General features: G+C 39.2%; 3 protein-coding genes across 5 annotated transcripts; all 3 read right to left on the minus strand.

Annotated features, from left to right (window-relative positions):
* Nucleotides 1-54: 54 nt before the first annotated feature.
* On the minus strand, nt 55-2,259 carry LOC18016908 (dnAJ-like protein slr0093). The gene is made up of 7 exons (XM_006400140.2): nt 1,936-2,259; nt 1,563-1,640; nt 1,366-1,441; nt 720-793; nt 548-621; nt 403-449; nt 55-313 (listed from the first exon to the last, which is right to left on the minus strand). The coding sequence occupies exons 1-6, from the start codon at nt 1,966-1,968 to the stop codon at nt 407-409; spliced, it is 378 nt and encodes a 125-aa protein (XP_006400203.1). The 5' UTR covers nt 1,969-2,259; the 3' UTR covers nt 55-313; nt 403-406.
* Nucleotides 2,260-2,448: 189 nt separating this feature from the next.
* On the minus strand, nt 2,449-3,879 carry LOC18016909. The gene is made up of 4 exons (XM_006400141.2): nt 3,804-3,879; nt 3,279-3,414; nt 3,086-3,182; nt 2,449-2,843 (listed from the first exon to the last, which is right to left on the minus strand). The coding sequence occupies exons 1-4, from the start codon at nt 3,835-3,837 to the stop codon at nt 2,613-2,615; spliced, it is 498 nt and encodes a 165-aa protein (XP_006400204.1). The 5' UTR covers nt 3,838-3,879; the 3' UTR covers nt 2,449-2,612.
* A 210-nt stretch (nt 3,880-4,089) lies between these two features.
* Nucleotides 4,090-10,502, minus strand: LOC18016910 (remodeling and spacing factor 1). Of its 3 annotated transcripts, XM_006400143.2 has the most exons (13): nt 10,231-10,501; nt 9,867-9,925; nt 8,668-9,558; nt 8,450-8,535; nt 8,205-8,290; nt 7,826-8,107; nt 7,297-7,737; nt 6,714-7,159; nt 6,445-6,623; nt 6,098-6,328; nt 5,865-5,989; nt 5,153-5,439; nt 4,091-5,051 (listed from the first exon to the last, which is right to left on the minus strand). In XM_006400143.2, exons 2-13 carry the CDS (start codon nt 9,867-9,869, stop codon nt 4,260-4,262), a joined length of 3,849 nt encoding a protein of 1,282 aa, XP_006400206.1. In that variant the 5' UTR covers nt 9,870-9,925; nt 10,231-10,501; the 3' UTR covers nt 4,091-4,259. The 3 variants fall into 3 exon arrangements, with proteins under 3 accessions (XP_024011765.1, XP_006400206.1, XP_024011764.1); XM_024155996.1 differs by having other exon boundaries at nt 6,445-7,159; nt 10,231-10,502; XM_024155997.1 differs by lacking the exon at nt 9,867-9,925 and having other exon boundaries at nt 4,090-5,051; nt 6,445-7,159; nt 10,231-10,502.
* Nucleotides 10,503-16,965: the final 6,463 nt, after the last annotated feature.

Consider the following 16,965-nt stretch of genomic DNA (forward strand, 5'->3'; position numbering starts at 1 on the left):
TTCACTTTCATGTCTCAAGTCTGAAATACAATGAATGATGAGTAGTAGTAAAAGATCTGAATCATCACCAATGTGTGAATGTATGAATAGAGACCAGAGACCATATACGCTTCTTTGATTTTACATCGATACAGAAACAATACAACATCTAATTAAAGCATTTGAATATAACATTAATGCTTCGCGCTACGGCTCCAGTTTTGTACAGCACAAACACACCTTGTTAAAAGGCAATGAGACGGGAAAGTGTGTGAGAATCTTCACATAGTTTTACAGCTCTGCTCTACCTTCTGCTTTCAGTTCATACAGCATTCTGTGAAGACAATGAGATTTTTTTTTGTGATTCAGAAATGGATTCAAGAAATTGAGTTTTGCCAAAAATAGAGTAGAAAAGAAACCAACCTTGCTAGTCTGTTGATTTGTTGGTGGTCTCAGACAATTGATGTGTCCTGCAGTCAAAAGTCTCAGACATATATACTGTTTCATGATATAAAATATAAGAATATGACATTGTAGAGAAACAAAACTGACGATCTAGAAAGGTTACCATGGTGATGAGGATTGGCTGATGCCGAGTCCATTGCAAGTGAGAATCATTCCCTTAAATCTGGCGAGATATTCCTATGTAAAAGAAAGCATTGGGATATCTGAAAATGTCAGCAAAACCTCGATACAAAGAAACAAAAAATTATGAATCACAAAAAATAAATGTTACACACCCTTAAAGTATACTTGTGGATCTCATAAATTCCGGTTAAATCATACTCAAAACGTGTAGCAGGGTCCATCAGCACTGCCAAAGAGAAAGAAGAAGCTATGTAAACATTAAGCATGGCGAGAGAGCGAGAGAGCATTGTTCTCAGTTGAATTCTCAAGTGTCGATAGAAACATAAGAGAGAGTAAAGGAGACAAAGAAGGCTCAAGCTATAGTTAAAGTTGCCGCAGACCACAAAAAAGGCTGTGAAATCTTATAGAAATAAGAATATGGAGAGAGAATGTAAGATCATGTGAGGATTGAAACTAAATAGATTTGTATCAATACTTAAACAGAACAATACTTAAACAGAACGATAAAGGTCAAGGAGCTAAATGCATAAAGCTGAAGGCATTCGTAATTTGTTCTCACATTGCTAAACTTTGTTTCTTCCTCCTCTACCTAAAACGTCTTATCTGATTTCTAGATTTTCCCTTTTTTTCCCAAGTTTTCTTCTTTCCTTCTCTTCTCTCCGTCGTGAACTAATCTATTCGTAGACCAATGAAACAAAGCATATACCAGTCACTGAAGCTTGCCACTACCTAGGGGACTAAAATGGATTACTATTATCATGTTCAGATGCAGAAAAACCGACTGAGCAAACGACTTACCGTTATATGCCTCATTTATCTCTTGAAATCTTTCTGTAGCTGAACTATCCCCTTTGTGCTTATCAGGATGCCACTTCTGTAGATGGAAACACAAAAACATTCTCACCATAAACTCATTTTTCTTTCAATCAAGAAACACCAAAATTCAATAACGACATTTTAACAGATATTCAAGAGGGGTTTTCGAGTTCACAAACCAATGCGAGCTTCCGATAATTCAGTCTGATCAATTCCTCAGTTGCGTCGTAATCAACTTCTAGAATCTTATAGTAATCCTTCAAACCAATAAATGAAAGAAAGATAAAGTTATGAGTTCCATATCAGTTGAGCATTCGTAAAATGTAAAGAAAACATGCAAACGAAGAAAGTTCACAACTTTTACAACTAAGAATTCATTAAAAGAAAACCAATAATCCTTGAATCTAAAAGAACAATACTCAACAAAACAGTATCAGATCTTCATATTCAACTCAAATCAAAACCAGATATCTCGGAAACCAACGTAATCTCCATCGACCTCATGCATTTTCCCAGGAAAATTTGTAAACTTCAAAAGGTCCATAATTTCACCTTGGGAGGAGGAGACTTATCATGGTCTTCCATCTGACAAAGACACGAACAGAGGAAGAATCTCCTCGCACATCATCAAATAGAAACCCAAAACCCTAAAGTGAAGGGGGAATATCAGGTGTCTCCTCTCCGATTCAACAAACTCGAAAACCGAAACTGTTTTGAGAAGGAAAAAATAACGGAAAATTTTGAATCGAATCTTGTGGATTGCTCTCTGAGTATTTTTGTGTTGGGAAACGGAAGAAGAAAGGCTTTTGGCTTTTTTTTGAGTTTTTCGGTGATAGTTTGGATTTGTGACGAGGCCACCGGCCAATGTTTATCTATCTCTCCTGTCGTTTATTTCATTTTTCTTTTAGATTTTTTTTTGTGGTATTTTTCGGATAATTTCACATCTTATCCTATATCCAGTTTGTGAAAACTCAGAATCTTACTTTACTTTCTTTCTTTATAAAGATGCACATATGTCTTCATGCTTAGTTGAATGACTTGAATCAAACCAAATGAGAATTAATATTCAGTAAAGACTAAAGACAAAAGACTGTATTATTCACTTTGCAAGAGTTCTACAGAGGACTGATCACAAAAGCAACAAGAAAACCAAACCAAACCTTATGGAATTGTTTTCAACTCTGGTTACAAATGAAAAAACAGAGAAGAAGAAAAATATATATATTTCTTCAAGTGGTAGCTTCAACTTCAGGGTCAGTTTCGACCGGTACATTGGAAGAAGAGCTGTTCTTTGCTCGGCCTCTTAAACGCGAAGAAACATTGTCAATCGCTGAATTAAGTTGTCCGATTTTCTCATTCAGTGTCTCTCTTGTTTTCTCTAAACCTTCATCGTAGTACGTTGGTTGTTGCGGCTTCTTGAAACCATACTCATCCTCCTCACTCATAATCGATCTTCTGATCTGAAGCACCAGAACACAAGAAGAAAAACAGACAAAAATCTTCAGCTTGGATCGCATGAGAATGATATAAAGATCATCAAAACCTCCAACAACCAAACCAAATACCAATGAAACAGTCATGAGAACAAAAACCCAAATCAACTCATCATTTCCAATAGAACATAACCCAAAATCGTTGAACAAGATCTAGTTTCCCCCATTAAGGTTCCAAAAGAACAAAAGACAACACTAAGATAAGTTACCTGTGGAGCAAAGATATACGCCACGGCGCCAAACACGGCGCCTCCTAGAAGAAAACCAGCTACGAAATCGCCACTGCTTCCTCTCCTACTCCCTTCCCTGCAAAATCATTACGTTTCAACAAGTTTCTTTCTTTATGATTTCTAAGTCAATTCACACGACAAAGGAAAACGATATAGCGACATACATACTTACCGATACTCTGCAGAAACCGAAAGCTTGTGAATCCGGTTTGATCTCTTCTGAATTGTCAATGCAGAGGTTTTACAGAACGAACTGAGCTTCGTGGTAGACAATCCATTTGGTTTCACATTGTGAGATTGAGACCCACCTGTGGCAACCAGATTCAAGAACCTGAATTAAGAAGCTTGCTGCTTTTTTCTACTACGAATCTCTTAAAACTTCTCACAGATCAAAATGCAAATTACACAGTTCTACATGTTGATAATTGTTTAGCCCTTTATTTTTATTTTTTCGCAGACAACAAAATGTTATGATCTTCAATTTCGTTTGCTTAACTGAGAATCCTAGCTAATTTGCAGTAAAGAAACGATCCAAGATCATCTAAGAACTTCCTTCACACCGCTAAAGAAAACCACCGGAAAGGAAGGACAAATCAAAAGCACAATCGGAGAAATCTTCTCCTCCTACTACTAATCGGGAATCTCAAAGAACGATAAAATTCGGGCTCTATAATCATGGGGAAACGTAAACCATTACCAGAGAGAGAAAGAGGAGCAACACAGGACGCCATTGGAAATGTAAACGAAGAGATCTGAGGAACACACAGGAAGAAGAATCTGCTGACACATTTTGGATATCTTCTACATATATTTGAAATTACTGAATTACCCTTACCCTGCGTCCAGAAATTTGACACGTACACCTATTCAGTAACTTCTCTTGATTACTAAATTTTAGTCGTTTTAGATTTCAGTGCATTTCGTAGTTTTTGTAACGCATGAACTCTTAACATCCTAATGAGGGATACAGAATACTCTTTTGTTATTCTATAGATTTCAACCAATCATAATAAAAAAAAACATTCGGTATCATTTCTTCCCATCACCATTTATATATATACAGACCTGTGATTTTATCTCGGTAGTCTTCACCAACCAAAAAAAAGACGAAGCTAAGGACACACTTTTAATGAAATAAACTTACGATAACTTTTTATCTAGGAAGGTCTCTGAACAGAAACAATGGAGCATTCACATTCTTCCTCTCCTCGCCTGGAAACGAGAGTGATAGCGAGAGAGAAGCAGCGTCATCATCTTCTTCTTTCTCTTTTTCTTCTTTTTCTTTTTTCATGCTATGACTACTTTGTTCACCAGTGTTGATGGTACTTCCGGCTAAGAAAGGCAATAGTCCCATAGTGTCTTGACTTGTTTCTTCAGCTCCTAATGCCAGCTCCAGATTCGGGACTGTACCGCTTAACCGCCTCTTGTTGCTGTTGTCGTCATTGTTATTGCCAAGTGGAATGAGATCATCGACTACTTCAATGTCTTCTCTTTCGGCATTCAAGTCCAAAGGGAACACCACTTTGGGGCTCTTCTTCATGATCCCGCAATCTTTACCAAATGTATCCCGGGAAACGCTGCTGCTTTCGTCTTCCGTCTTGGGCTTCTTATTCGGAGATCCTTCGAACAAAACTTCCTTATTGAGCTCCATTTTCTGGTTCATGGCAGAGGAGTTATCAATGCCGGGTCTTGTCAGTTCCCAAACTGGACGCTTCCTGTGACCAGCCTGGCTACTACAGTTGAGATCTTTCTCTAGAGGATTGTCTTGGCCACTGGGCGGTATCTCTGAGCCCGTGACAGTCAAAGGCAGGTTCTTTCTACCACCTAATTCTTGCTCTTCAGTTTGCTGAACCTTCTTCACTAGACTATCTCCAGAACTTGATCCATTAGCTTGACAAGAAATATGATTCGCATCTGGTTCGTCCTCTTTACGAGCAATTTCCTCCTGTACACGATTAAATTAACAGATGAAGAATGCCCTACTATAAGAGCTCACATAGATAGAGACCAAGCATTTACGATTTACTCAAAGGATTAACAACCCACCTTTGCGCTCGATGATTGCTCGATAGATGATCCTCTATCACTTGGATTCTCATGGCTAGATACATCTGTCTGATTTTGAGTTTCATTTATGTTGTGTGAGCTCTCACGTAAAGAAGACGCTTTCTCCAAATGCCTGGAAGGAGAACTCGTTTGGCACAAGTCAATTGGGTCTTGACCACGCGGCAAAACATTTGAAGGAGGCAAAGATGTGTTCTTTTGTAGGTTTGTAGTACAAATCTCTTTTCTTCCTCGGAATACACCCCAAAGGAAATATAACATGTTCCAACCTGCAATTAATAAATCAGTAACCAGTAATACTTTCCTACAGAATAAACTGGCAATACGTTCCGAACAGATTATTTAAATCATGGGTGCTACTTTCTAGAAACTAATCAAGACAGTATTGCAGTTTGAGTGAAGAGTCATATCTGTTCCTTGATTGGATAATAATGATCAACTAAAATTCTTAAGCAAGCGAGCAACGTGAACAACTACTCGTTACTAAGTAAAAAACTGAATAAAGGGAAGCCGAGCTAAAAAGGAGGAACAAGGTTTGATAAAGCATATTTTGGGTGCACTATTTTAGTCTGCCAACCATTTTGGAAGTAAAAATTTGGTCTGAGAAATTACTATAAAACTGACATTTCCGTACATCAAATCATCGACGAGATGATCATGTGCACAAAATGTAAGAGTTTAGGTGCATTCTTACGCTGGCAATTCGGAGGAAGCTGGTTGGATGCAAAAATCAAAAGCTCGACATTATCGAGGTTTCCTTTCAGGGCTAAATCTTTCTTGATCATGTAATCTACCAGGGGCTTATAATTTCTCTCATAACTGTATCACACCAGCAACAACGAAACTCTCGTCAGTAACAAAATATTAGAGTCAACCAAAACATAAAATGAAAGCGAGTGGATTATAATAGTCATGTATGAAACCTACCTCTCAACATCCTTAGCAAAGAAGAAAAGAGCTATATGGTCTTCTTTAGTACCTATGTCTTGAAATTGTGCTGGCCATGTACTTAGCCGAGGTACTTCATTCAAGCTAAACTTAACTGGAAATTTATTCACCACTTCAGCAACCTTGGGTGATGCTAAAGTTGATAGATGTGCTTGCATTCCGCTATGCATAGCTGACTGATTTCTAGCTTTCCGCACCTCCAAATCTCCTCTGGAAAAATGATGTAAGAACTTCCAGTTGAGATACGCATTATATTGACATATATAAGAGGTGTACCTCAATACAAGTAAAAAAGATATTCTTCACAAAAAGGAAAGAAAACCTACTGCCATATAGACTCATGGTCCGGAATGGCTGAGCTTCTCAACAGAGCAGGTGGGGATACTAATGGCCAATCTCTGATGACAGGTTTCACTGAGGGAATATTAACTTCAAGTTCCACAGATCGTGGAGGTATCGCATCAGCACCAGAGAGTCCAAGCTGCTTCTCATTTGATGCAATTGTCTGTTTGTACGGGTCAGGAGCAGGATATAAATTTGTATGCATCTTTGAAGGCAATTGATTTCGTAAAGTCTTATCAGAACTAGAATGCACCTTAGATGCCAAAGACACATCACACTGCTCCAATACTCTGTTCTTCCCAAAGCTGGGCTTTTTACGAAGAGCAGCATCTACTGCTGCTCGCAACCTATTACCCTTATTTATATCCTCCCGAACATTTTTTGTGGTAGAGAGATCACTATCAGAAACGCCTGAGGTGTCACTAGACTCTGCAGTCTGGCCTCCCTTTTGAGATGATGGTAAGCCTTTTGCACCAGATAACAGGCTAGATCTTTGGCGCTTACCAAAGGCATCTTTGCTTTTCTTCCCTGCCTCTCTAAATTCTCTGGACCGCGGTAATCCATCCTGCGAAGCTACATTACCGTTGCTTGGCACACCCTCAACAGCGCAGGAAGTGGATGGCAGTTCATCCTTACAGTCAGCTTGACTTGAACTTTGCTCGCTGGCATTGGACTTTTCATTCTTTAAATTATCACCTCCTGCAAAGGGTGGAACTCAATCATGATATCTTAAAAAGCGAGATCATATGCTAAAATGATTTAAAACATATACAAAGTACTATCAAAGTTCAAGTAACAGAAAAAACAACTTATTGACAAAATGATAGGAATCTTACCAGAAGCAACCGGATTTTCTAGACGGTTTCGATTTAGATTGCTAACTTGCTTCGTCAAGCTACCTCGTTTACCATCAGACTGCAAACCCTTCAAATCACGGGTATTGTTTGCATATGAAGCAGACGAATTGCTGCGTGAAGTAAGCTTCTGATCGGTGGAGGATGTTGACAAATTAGCTTCTGTACTACGATCTTTCAGTTGCTTTGAGCTTTTGCCTTCTTTTGACGCAAACAATTTTGCTTGCGAGTCGTTTCCACTAGAAATCCCAGCGTCTGTTGTTCTACTTGACATTCTGCTTGCATTTCCAGAACTACCCTCCTTTATATCAAGAGAAGTATATTCTTTCCCAGTCTTCTTTCTTGGGATAATAATATCATCCATATGTTGCACTTTTCCTCTCGAGCTCGAACAATTGAAGGAACTAGATTTTAAAAATGCACCTGGACAAAAAAAATAGTAATGTTTAACAACCTAAAAAATGATAAGGCAGAGTTGCGCTTACGAAAGAAATCCTATTATGCAGCTTACCTTTTGGGGGCTGAAGCTGTGAACCAGTAGATCGCGCACTTTCTGTGTCATCACTGAGAGATGATTGATGATTTAGCCTTCCCCTTGACCTGTCTAAGCCCTTGAATGATGTTTCTCGAGATAACGCACCTATTCTGGGGAGAATAGATTTCTTGGGTGACCCACTTGAACCCTCAACCGCCTGTCTTTTCGCATCTGGAGCTGCCTCAGACTTATCTGCAAGCCTTTTGCCTGAGCTATGTGGATTGAGGGTTACCTCAGTTTCTCTCTTTCTCTTAGCTTCTGCATGTTTCAACTTCAAATTCGTCAGAAAAAATAAGAAACAGCAAATCTGAATCTGAATTCCAAATAGCATGTTCGATTAAAAACTCAGCTTTACCTTGCTTCTGTTTTTCAGCTTCCTCACATTCTTCACACAGCCAATCACCCTCAGGAACTTCACTGAGCCTTTCCCGCATGCAATAGCTGAGTAAAACGAAATACATTATTAGCACAGAAAATGGGCCTGCCTTTTATTGATGGAAGACATAAAAATTGAAAAATACTACAAAAATGCGGACAAATCCCGAATCGAAGTTTGCCATTAGTATATTTTCTTTCCCGTGAATAGAAGAGCACGCTTACATGTGTTCTGCACCATCACTGCATTCGCTGCAGATAGCGAGTAGATCTTCACGACCCGCATCTCCACAGATATCACAAACTTTTACCTATTCAACAAAAAAGAAAATGCTTTCACATTAAAAAAATTTCCACCGGGAAATTAAGAGCAGATATATAATAACAAAAAAAAGTACGTGTATTCACTAGATTTTAATATGAGACAACACGGCAATACTTACATCATGTTCCACCATTTCAGAATCATCGTTCTCGCTCTCAGACATAGCTGATGAGATCGACTCATCTGATTTATTGAAGGAAGCGCTTTTATTTGACTTCCCATCCTTCCCGTTCTGGCCAGAAGGTGTAGATCCTTCAACTGAAGGTTCCTGTCTGTCTTTGTTACCCCGTGGTCCTAATTTTTCCTTGAAATTTCCCCGCTCTGAACTGATTCTGTCTTCATGGTTGGATGATGGATTATGCAAAGATTGTGATTTCACTTCATTTGAAGGAACCTTAGATGATCTCATTGTGGAATCTTGATCTTTCCTAGCTCCACCCAGAATTGGATCAGAAACAGGAGCTGAATCATCAGTCTTGTTGACTATCTTGTTATTAGGATAACCAGAATTTGAACTTTTGGTTCGATCATCCGACATTATCCCATCTTCCTGGCCTTCTATACAATTAGAGCTCTGATCCAACACATTAGCTGATGCAGAAACATTGTGTTTCATCCTGCTCCCAGAACAAGATTTCTTCGAAGTCATTGCAACAGCTCCGGAATCATCGGATATACCAATACGTCTGATAGTTTCCTTACTTTCGGCATTCTCGGAGAGAGCATCATGGGTGGGATTAACAAGGTTGCTTGCTTCACTAGCAGTGTTATTTGAACTGCTGCGAGCATTAACCACTAAAGAAGGCAAAAGACGGTCCTCGTATACAGAACACTGGCTGCCAGCTACCCCGCCGTTTTCATCTGATGATTCGTCCGATTTTGATCCTGTGAAACCTACGTTACGATGCATGCATGATGAACAAGGAGCAGAACAAACATTACATGTTCCAGAGTCCACTTTTGAAAAACCTCTCTGATCCATTGAACGCTTACCAACTCTTCTATCAGCCTGCAGATGGTATAATAACATAGAAAATGTCACAAGAGGGATTGACAGGAACAGTTAAGAAAAAAAAACAATCATCAAGTGTATAATAACACCCAGACAATTACTCAGAAACGCCAATGCGAAACAGAGATTATTCTCCATCAAAAATGTGTCAAGATCACAGCAGCAATGAGAAGTTAACCGATCAAAAGCTTTTCACGACTTCATGATCTAAGCCTCAATATGCAATTAGATCACTCCTTCTCATCCAGGACATGGACAAAAATAATACAACAAAAGGAAAAGAGGGGTTTTAGCTAAATTCTCACCATCTACAATTAACTTAATCTGCCCGACTCACAAACCGACTCCTATCCAGCTGTTCCAACTGTTGCAAATGGACAAAAACGCAGAACATTTGTCAACAATTTCGAGATGATCAAGCTGCTAAACAACATTTTTTCAATTTTAAACCAAACATTAGCTGAAGATATGCTAATTGACCCAGAAAGAAAACTCAAATTAATAATCAGTTAACATAGAAATCATCAAATCAATCACGAATAAAATTCATAGAGAATCGTAACCAGTTCTCTTATTTGGAGATCGAACCCATAAAACACGGAATCTTAGAGATAATCTAACGAATTAATAACTAAAAACAAAATCCCTAAAATTGGGAAATAACATTACATGATTCAGGCCTCAAAATCGTCTCCCCCTTGAATTCGCTTTCCCCACCATCTTCATCACCCAATCGGGGAGCAAACGAAACCCTAACTTCTCCTTCTGTAACTCGTACAAACCCTAAGCTCTCTATATCTAGATTCGATACCTATTTTCTCCCTCAAACAAATCTCTCTCCCCCTCTCTATTTCTCCTTCACTGTTGTAGAATTTAGTGATGTCTCTCTAGTTCTCTTCTCGGTTATCGCCCTTTTTCCTCGTGATATATAAACAACACGAGCCAGAGATGAAAACTGTAGATCTATACGTCTCAGGATCTATACGCACGCGTATACATCGATACATATTATATACAGTCGTATAAATTTTTATAATTAATTATTCATTTGACGAATATTTGTTTGTTGGATTTAATCACACAAGCTTAAGAGCATGTAAACGTGGTTAATGTTTAGATAAGTATTTATTACAGAATTACAGATTCTAATTATACCTGCTATCTTGTCGTTGTGTCTGATTCCTCCTCCTAAAAACGCAAAGAAGGAAATCTACCTTCCTTATCCCTTTTTATTTTTCTCCTTTTTGAGTTTTTAACTTAAGTAAAAAACCTTTTAACAATAGGAGCAATTTGTGCCGGTTTCTCTACGAGGACGATTTGTAACGGTTACTTTTTCACCCTCGAGAGTGTGTGTCCGGCCATGTTTCTGTTTATTCCATGGCGACATCGTGCCGGTTTCCTTCCGCAGTCCACGTTCTCCATTCTTTGGTACTGGAGCACGTTCTCTTGCGGTTTTCCTTTAGTTTCGTGTTCTCTGTGTCACGATTGGAAACCGCCATGGCTGCAACTCTATATAATAACTCTCGGGTATCTTCTCAAACTCCACATCTCCTACTTTTCTTACTTCCTTTTCACAATTCAAAGAATGGGTGAGAATCTCCGTCAAAGAATGCAAAACATTAATCTCGGCATCAATGACGAACCGATTGCTCTTCCTCCGGAAATCATCAATCACGCGGTGGCCAATAATCAATTCTCGTTGGTGGTTATCCCTCTCAATCCAAGGAAACAAAACCTCTGTGCTATGATTTCACAAATGCCTCGTGTCTGGGGTATGGAAAATACCACTTCTGGGCGTATTATCGGGCAAAATCAACTTCAATTCATGTTTCAATCTGAGGAAACGATGAATTTGGTTCTTCGACGCACTCCTTGGTCGTTTGCGGACTGGATGGTGACGGTTCACCGGTGGGCTCCAAATCTATCTGAAGATGCGAGCAAGATCATCCCTTTCTGGATCCAGATCCGAGGAATCCCACTGCAGTTCCTGTCCAGGCCAACCATTGCTTTCATTGGAGATCTCTTTGGTCAAGTGGTGGGGGTAGACTTCGACGAGAATTCCACCTGTGTGGATTTTGTCAGGGTTCGTGTTCTCTGGAACATCGACAATCCTCTACGATTCAGAAGAAACTTTCAATTCGAAGCCGGCGTTAACACGATAATCCAATTCAAATTTGAAAGGCTTCGCAATTTCTGCAAGAAATGTGGGATGATGACCCATGAAAGGAGAGAATGTCCTCTTCAAGTGGATGGAGAAGAAGCTTTCTCAGGATCAGATGGAGATGATGACGATGATGATGGTGGAAATGATCCTAATCTAGGTGGTGGTGTTGTTCGAAAGGTTCCTTTGTCTCAAAATATCCCTGATCAGGCTGATGCTTCCGTTTCTCAAGCTGCTAGTGGAGTGAATGATGGTGGGGGTTTGATTCAGACGTCTGAAGAAGTGTCTCCTGCATCAGAGGATCGTCGACTACAGGCTATCAAGAAAGCAAAGGGTAAAAGTATTGCAAGGGATCAGTCTGATGAGTTTGAAGGTTCTGCAAGAGACGGTGGGGGTTTCAACAAGAGGAAACGCCAAGAAATAGAGGAGATGCTGCAACTTCCCAATCTAAATGGTCAGGCGGACGTGTGCCTGGTCAAGAAAAGGGCTTGTGATGATGAATCACAGGACTCATGCTCGTTCATCCAAGGAATAGACAGAGGCGCGGGGGGCCCGGTACCCTCATTGTTTCCCCCATGAAGATAATTTCCTGGAACTGCAGGGGAGTGAAGGGATCATTGTCGGAGCCGTATCTGAAGAAGTTGTGTCGTAATTTCAGTCCTGATATTTTCTTTCTAGTAGAAACGTTGAATGTTTCAGATGTTGTTAGGGATGTTGCAGTGTCTTTAGGGTATTTTAATATAATTTGTGTCCCTCCACTTGGTCGAAGTGGAGGTTTAGCAGTGTTTTGGAAGAAGGATGTTCAGGTGTCTAGTCTGTATGAAGATGAAAGATTAATAGATCTCTTTGTTCAGTTTAATGGTTTAGAGTTCTTCCTGTCTTGTGTGTATGGTCATCCTGTTCAACAGTATCGGCATGAACTTTGGGAAAGACTGGAAAGATTGGGAACTACTCGAACTGGTCCTTGGATGTTAGTTGGAGACTTTAATGAAATTTTATCAAATGAGGAAAAGATTGGAGGTCAGGCAAGAGGTGAATGGAGTTTTAAAGACTTCCGGAATTTATATAGCACTTGTGATCTTCAGGATTTAAGATACAAAGGAGACAGATTCTCATGGGTTGGTAAGAGATATACCCATACGGTTAAAGAGTGCTTGGACAGGGTAGCTGTAAACTCAGAATGGCTTGCGAGTTTTCCAGCTTCTGAAGCTGTTTTCCAAGGTTTATATGGTTCGGATCACCGTCCAGTTTTGGTTGATATTGCTTTGGTTTCCAATGGTCGCCATAAGAGGTTCCACTTTGACAGGAGGTTACTACAACAAAAAGACTTCAAAGACTATGTCATAAGAGGATGGAACTCTCCAACTCTCTCTATTAACTGTTCTATTACGGATCAGATTAGGGAATGCAGGAAATCTCTGGCCTTATGCAGAAGAAATTCAAAGCTTAATTCGGCTAAGAAGATTGCATCTTTGCAGATGGAACTTGATTCTGCTCTTCAATCATCAGGTGCTTCTCGCCAAAGGATTCTTGTGATTCAGAAAGAACTTGTAAATGCTTATAGAGATGAGGAGTTATATTGGAAGCAGAAGAGCCGAAATTCTTGGTTAAAAGAAGGAGATCGTAATACTCGGTTTTATCAAGCCTGCACAAAAACTCGGTTTTCACGTAACAGAATCCACATGGTCCATAATGAGTCTGGGTTTGCATACAGAGGAGATCAAGCAGTGGGTCAATATGCTGAAGTTTTCTTTAAAAAGATCTATTCGAGCAATCATCAGCCGGTCAATCCTGCAGTTTCTAATGGCTTTAACAAGACAGTTACTAACGAAATCAACAATGTTTTAACTAAGGATTTCTCAGATTCTGAAATTTATGAGGCTGTTTGTTCCATTGGTGCGGATAAAGGACCTGGTCCAGATGGTTTCACGGCTAGATTTTATCAAGAATGTTGGGATATAGTTGGTGGAGATGTGGTTAAGGAAGTGAAGAGATTTTTTGCCACTGGAAATATGAAGCCGGGTATAAATCATACTAATATTTGCATGATCCCGAAAATAGAAAAACCAGTCACTCTTTCAGATTACAGACCTATCGGCTTATGCAATGTTATTTACAAAATTATTTCCAAGCTGATGGTTTTACGTCTAAAGGGTCTGCTGAACGGTATTGTCTCGGAAGAACAAGCTGCCTTTATTCCTGGTAGAATGGTTTCTGATAACGTGCTGATTGCAAATGAACTCATGCACTCTTTAAAGGTTAGGAGGAGGGTATCGAAGACTTACATGGCAATTAAAACTGATGTCAGTAAGGCATATGACCGAGTTGAATGGTCCTTTTTGGAAGCTACTTTAAGAGCTTTTGGTTTTTCTGAGACTTGGATCAGGTGGACAATGGCAACTGTCACTACTGTCTCCTACTCGGTATTGATAAATGGTTACCCCCAAGGATTGATCGTTCCAGAAAGAGGGCTCAGACAAGGTGATCCACTATCTCCTTATTTGTTCATACTCTGTGTTGATGTTTTAAGTCATCTAATCAAAAAGGGAGCTCGACAAGGCAAGATCAAAGGCATTAAGATAGGAAATGGTGTAATGCCTATTACACATCTTTTGTTTGCTGATGATTCTTTGTTTTTCTGCCAAGCAAACACTAGGAACAGCAGAGCTCTCAATCAGATCTTTAAGTTGTATGAACAGATTTCAGGTCAAATGATAAATCAGAATAAATCCATGATCACTTTTGGCTCTCGGATATCTGGAAATCAACAACTGCGTCTAAAGAACATTCTTGGGATTAAAAATCATGGAGGAGGGGGTTAATATCTCGGTCTGCCTGAGCAGTTTGGTCGTAAGAAGACAGAGATGTTTCGATATATTGTTGAGGCTGTCAAAAAGAGAACATCCTCATGGAAATCGAAGTTTCTGTCACCGGCTGGAAAAGAAGTACTTCTGAAATCTGTCGCCATCTCCATGCCAGTATACTCAATGTCTTGCTTTAAGATCCCGATTACTGTGGTAGATGAAATTACGAGTGTTATCCAACGTTTCTGGTGGGAAAAAAATGAAGAACAAAAAGGTATCTCTTGGGTTGCTTGGAAAAAACTTCAACTTACAAAGAAAGAAGGTGGATTGGGTTTCAGGGATCTAGCTTTGTTCAATGATGCTCTTCTAGCTAAACAAGCTTGGAGGCTTTATCGACATCCAGAGTCTTTGTTTGCCAGGCTGTTTAAAGCCAAATATTATCGGGATGAGTCTGTTCTAAATGTTAAAGCTCAGAATCAACAATCTTTTGGTTGGTCATCTATTCTGGTTGGCCTTGATCTTTTAAAAAAAGGGGTTAGGTTCAATATTGGTTCCGGAAGAGACGTCAAAGTTTTTTCTGATAACTGGATTCCCAGTGACCCACCTAGGCCCGCGGTGAAAGAATCCCAAGCTGGGGATTTGAATGTAAGTGATCTTATATCCTCAGGCCCAGGTTTTCGTAATTGGAATGACCTTTGTTTAAATACGATGCTAGTGGATGAGGATAAACTCTTGGTCAAATCTATTTTCTTGGCTCAAGTTGAAGAATCTGATGAGTTGCTTTGGCATTACTCTAGAAATGGGGAATATTCAGTTAGATCAGGGTATTTTCTGGCAAAACAGTTGGCAGATCCGAATAGCCATATTGCTCTTCTTTATGGTGATCCGGTTTTAAAATCTAAGATTTGGAGGTTGAATATTGTTCCAAAACTGAAACATTTTCTTTGGAGAATTGTTTCTAAAGCTCTGGGTACTGCTACGAGACTACAATCAAGAGGTATTCAAGTTGATCCAAAATGTCAGCGTTGTGGATTATCAGATGAAACCATCAATCATCTCCTTTTTGAATGCCCGGTTTCAAACATGATGTGGAGACTATCAAATTTACCCATTCCGAATCTTCTCCATCCTTCTGCAGATTGCGAAGAAAATATTAAAGCTCTGTTTGAACATCAAGGGATACAAAACCTATCGGAATCCCAGCGACTTCTTCCTTTCTGGTTATTGTGGCGAATTTGGAAGTCCAGGAACAATCTTATATTCAATAGACACTTTCCAAGTCCATCTCAAGAGGTTTCTTTCGCGATATCAGAAGTGAAGGAATGGCTGGAAGTTAATCCCGGGCAAAGGTCTGTCTCCAATACTTCCGGATCTTTCCACTCAGTTATGAAGTCATGGTCTCGTCCACCCTCTGGTAGTTTTAAATGTAACTTCGATGCGGCTTTCAGTCCTATCTCTAAAGAAGCATTTAGTGGCTGGCTTATAAGAGATGAATTTGGGGTGGCGAAGTTTTGGGGTTCATCGTCTTTGGGAAAAGCTTTCTCTGCTCTTGAAGCTGAAGGAAAATCGTTGTTAACGGCTCTTCAAACCTCGTTTATGATGGGATATCAACACGTTATTTTTGAAGGGGATTGCAGAGTCTTGATGCAAAACCTTAAAGGACAAGATACCGATGTGAGGATCCATAATTTGTGCAAAGAAATATGGAGATGGGCGTCGAAATTCAGATCTGTGGACTTCCAATTTGTGCCTCGTCAAAGCAACGAACCAGCGCATCATTTAGCCAAGCATCATGTTCTACCTTCTTTCTTTTCTGGTTGTATAAATCCTCCTATTTGGTTAACACCTTACCTTCATAAGGACTATGTATCTTCATCTTTGCCAAATTAAATAATATTATTTCGTCGAAAAAAAAAATAAACAACCACAATATTAAAAAAAATTAAAGCATATCCTTCTTAATTGAAAGCGTATCTTAAGAAATTTAGGAACACTTATAAATTGTGTTTTAACACTTCTAAATTATTTAAGAAGACTATGAAATTGCACTTTTATTGTATATACTCTTCTCTAGTTAAAAAAAAAAAAAAAAACATTTGTGGCCTTTATTTGGTGTAATGGGAAAATATGGACTTGATTTGAGTCTTTATCAAATGCTCCAACTAATTACAGCTCTAGTAAAACGACCACCAACTCGCGTAGATAGAAACTTTAAACTAAAAAAATGCCTGATTTTCTTCTCAACAACATATATATTTTTACGCAGGTTTAGATTCAAATATTGACGCAATAACATCACTACTATACTATATGTCCAAATTAAAATGCATTATTTTTAAAAATTAGAAAAAAATTTGCATACAAGCTTAAACAACGAGAAACTTGATTCCCCGGTTCGGACTGGTCCCATGCCGATTTAATCTGGTTTAGTTTTGAGAT

The sequence above is a fragment of the Eutrema salsugineum genome, unplaced genomic scaffold (genome assembly GCF_000478725.1).
Source record: "Eutrema salsugineum unplaced genomic scaffold, Eutsalg1_0 scaffold_2, whole genome shotgun sequence".
Classification (NCBI taxonomy): domain Eukaryota; kingdom Viridiplantae; phylum Streptophyta; class Magnoliopsida; order Brassicales; family Brassicaceae; genus Eutrema; species Eutrema salsugineum.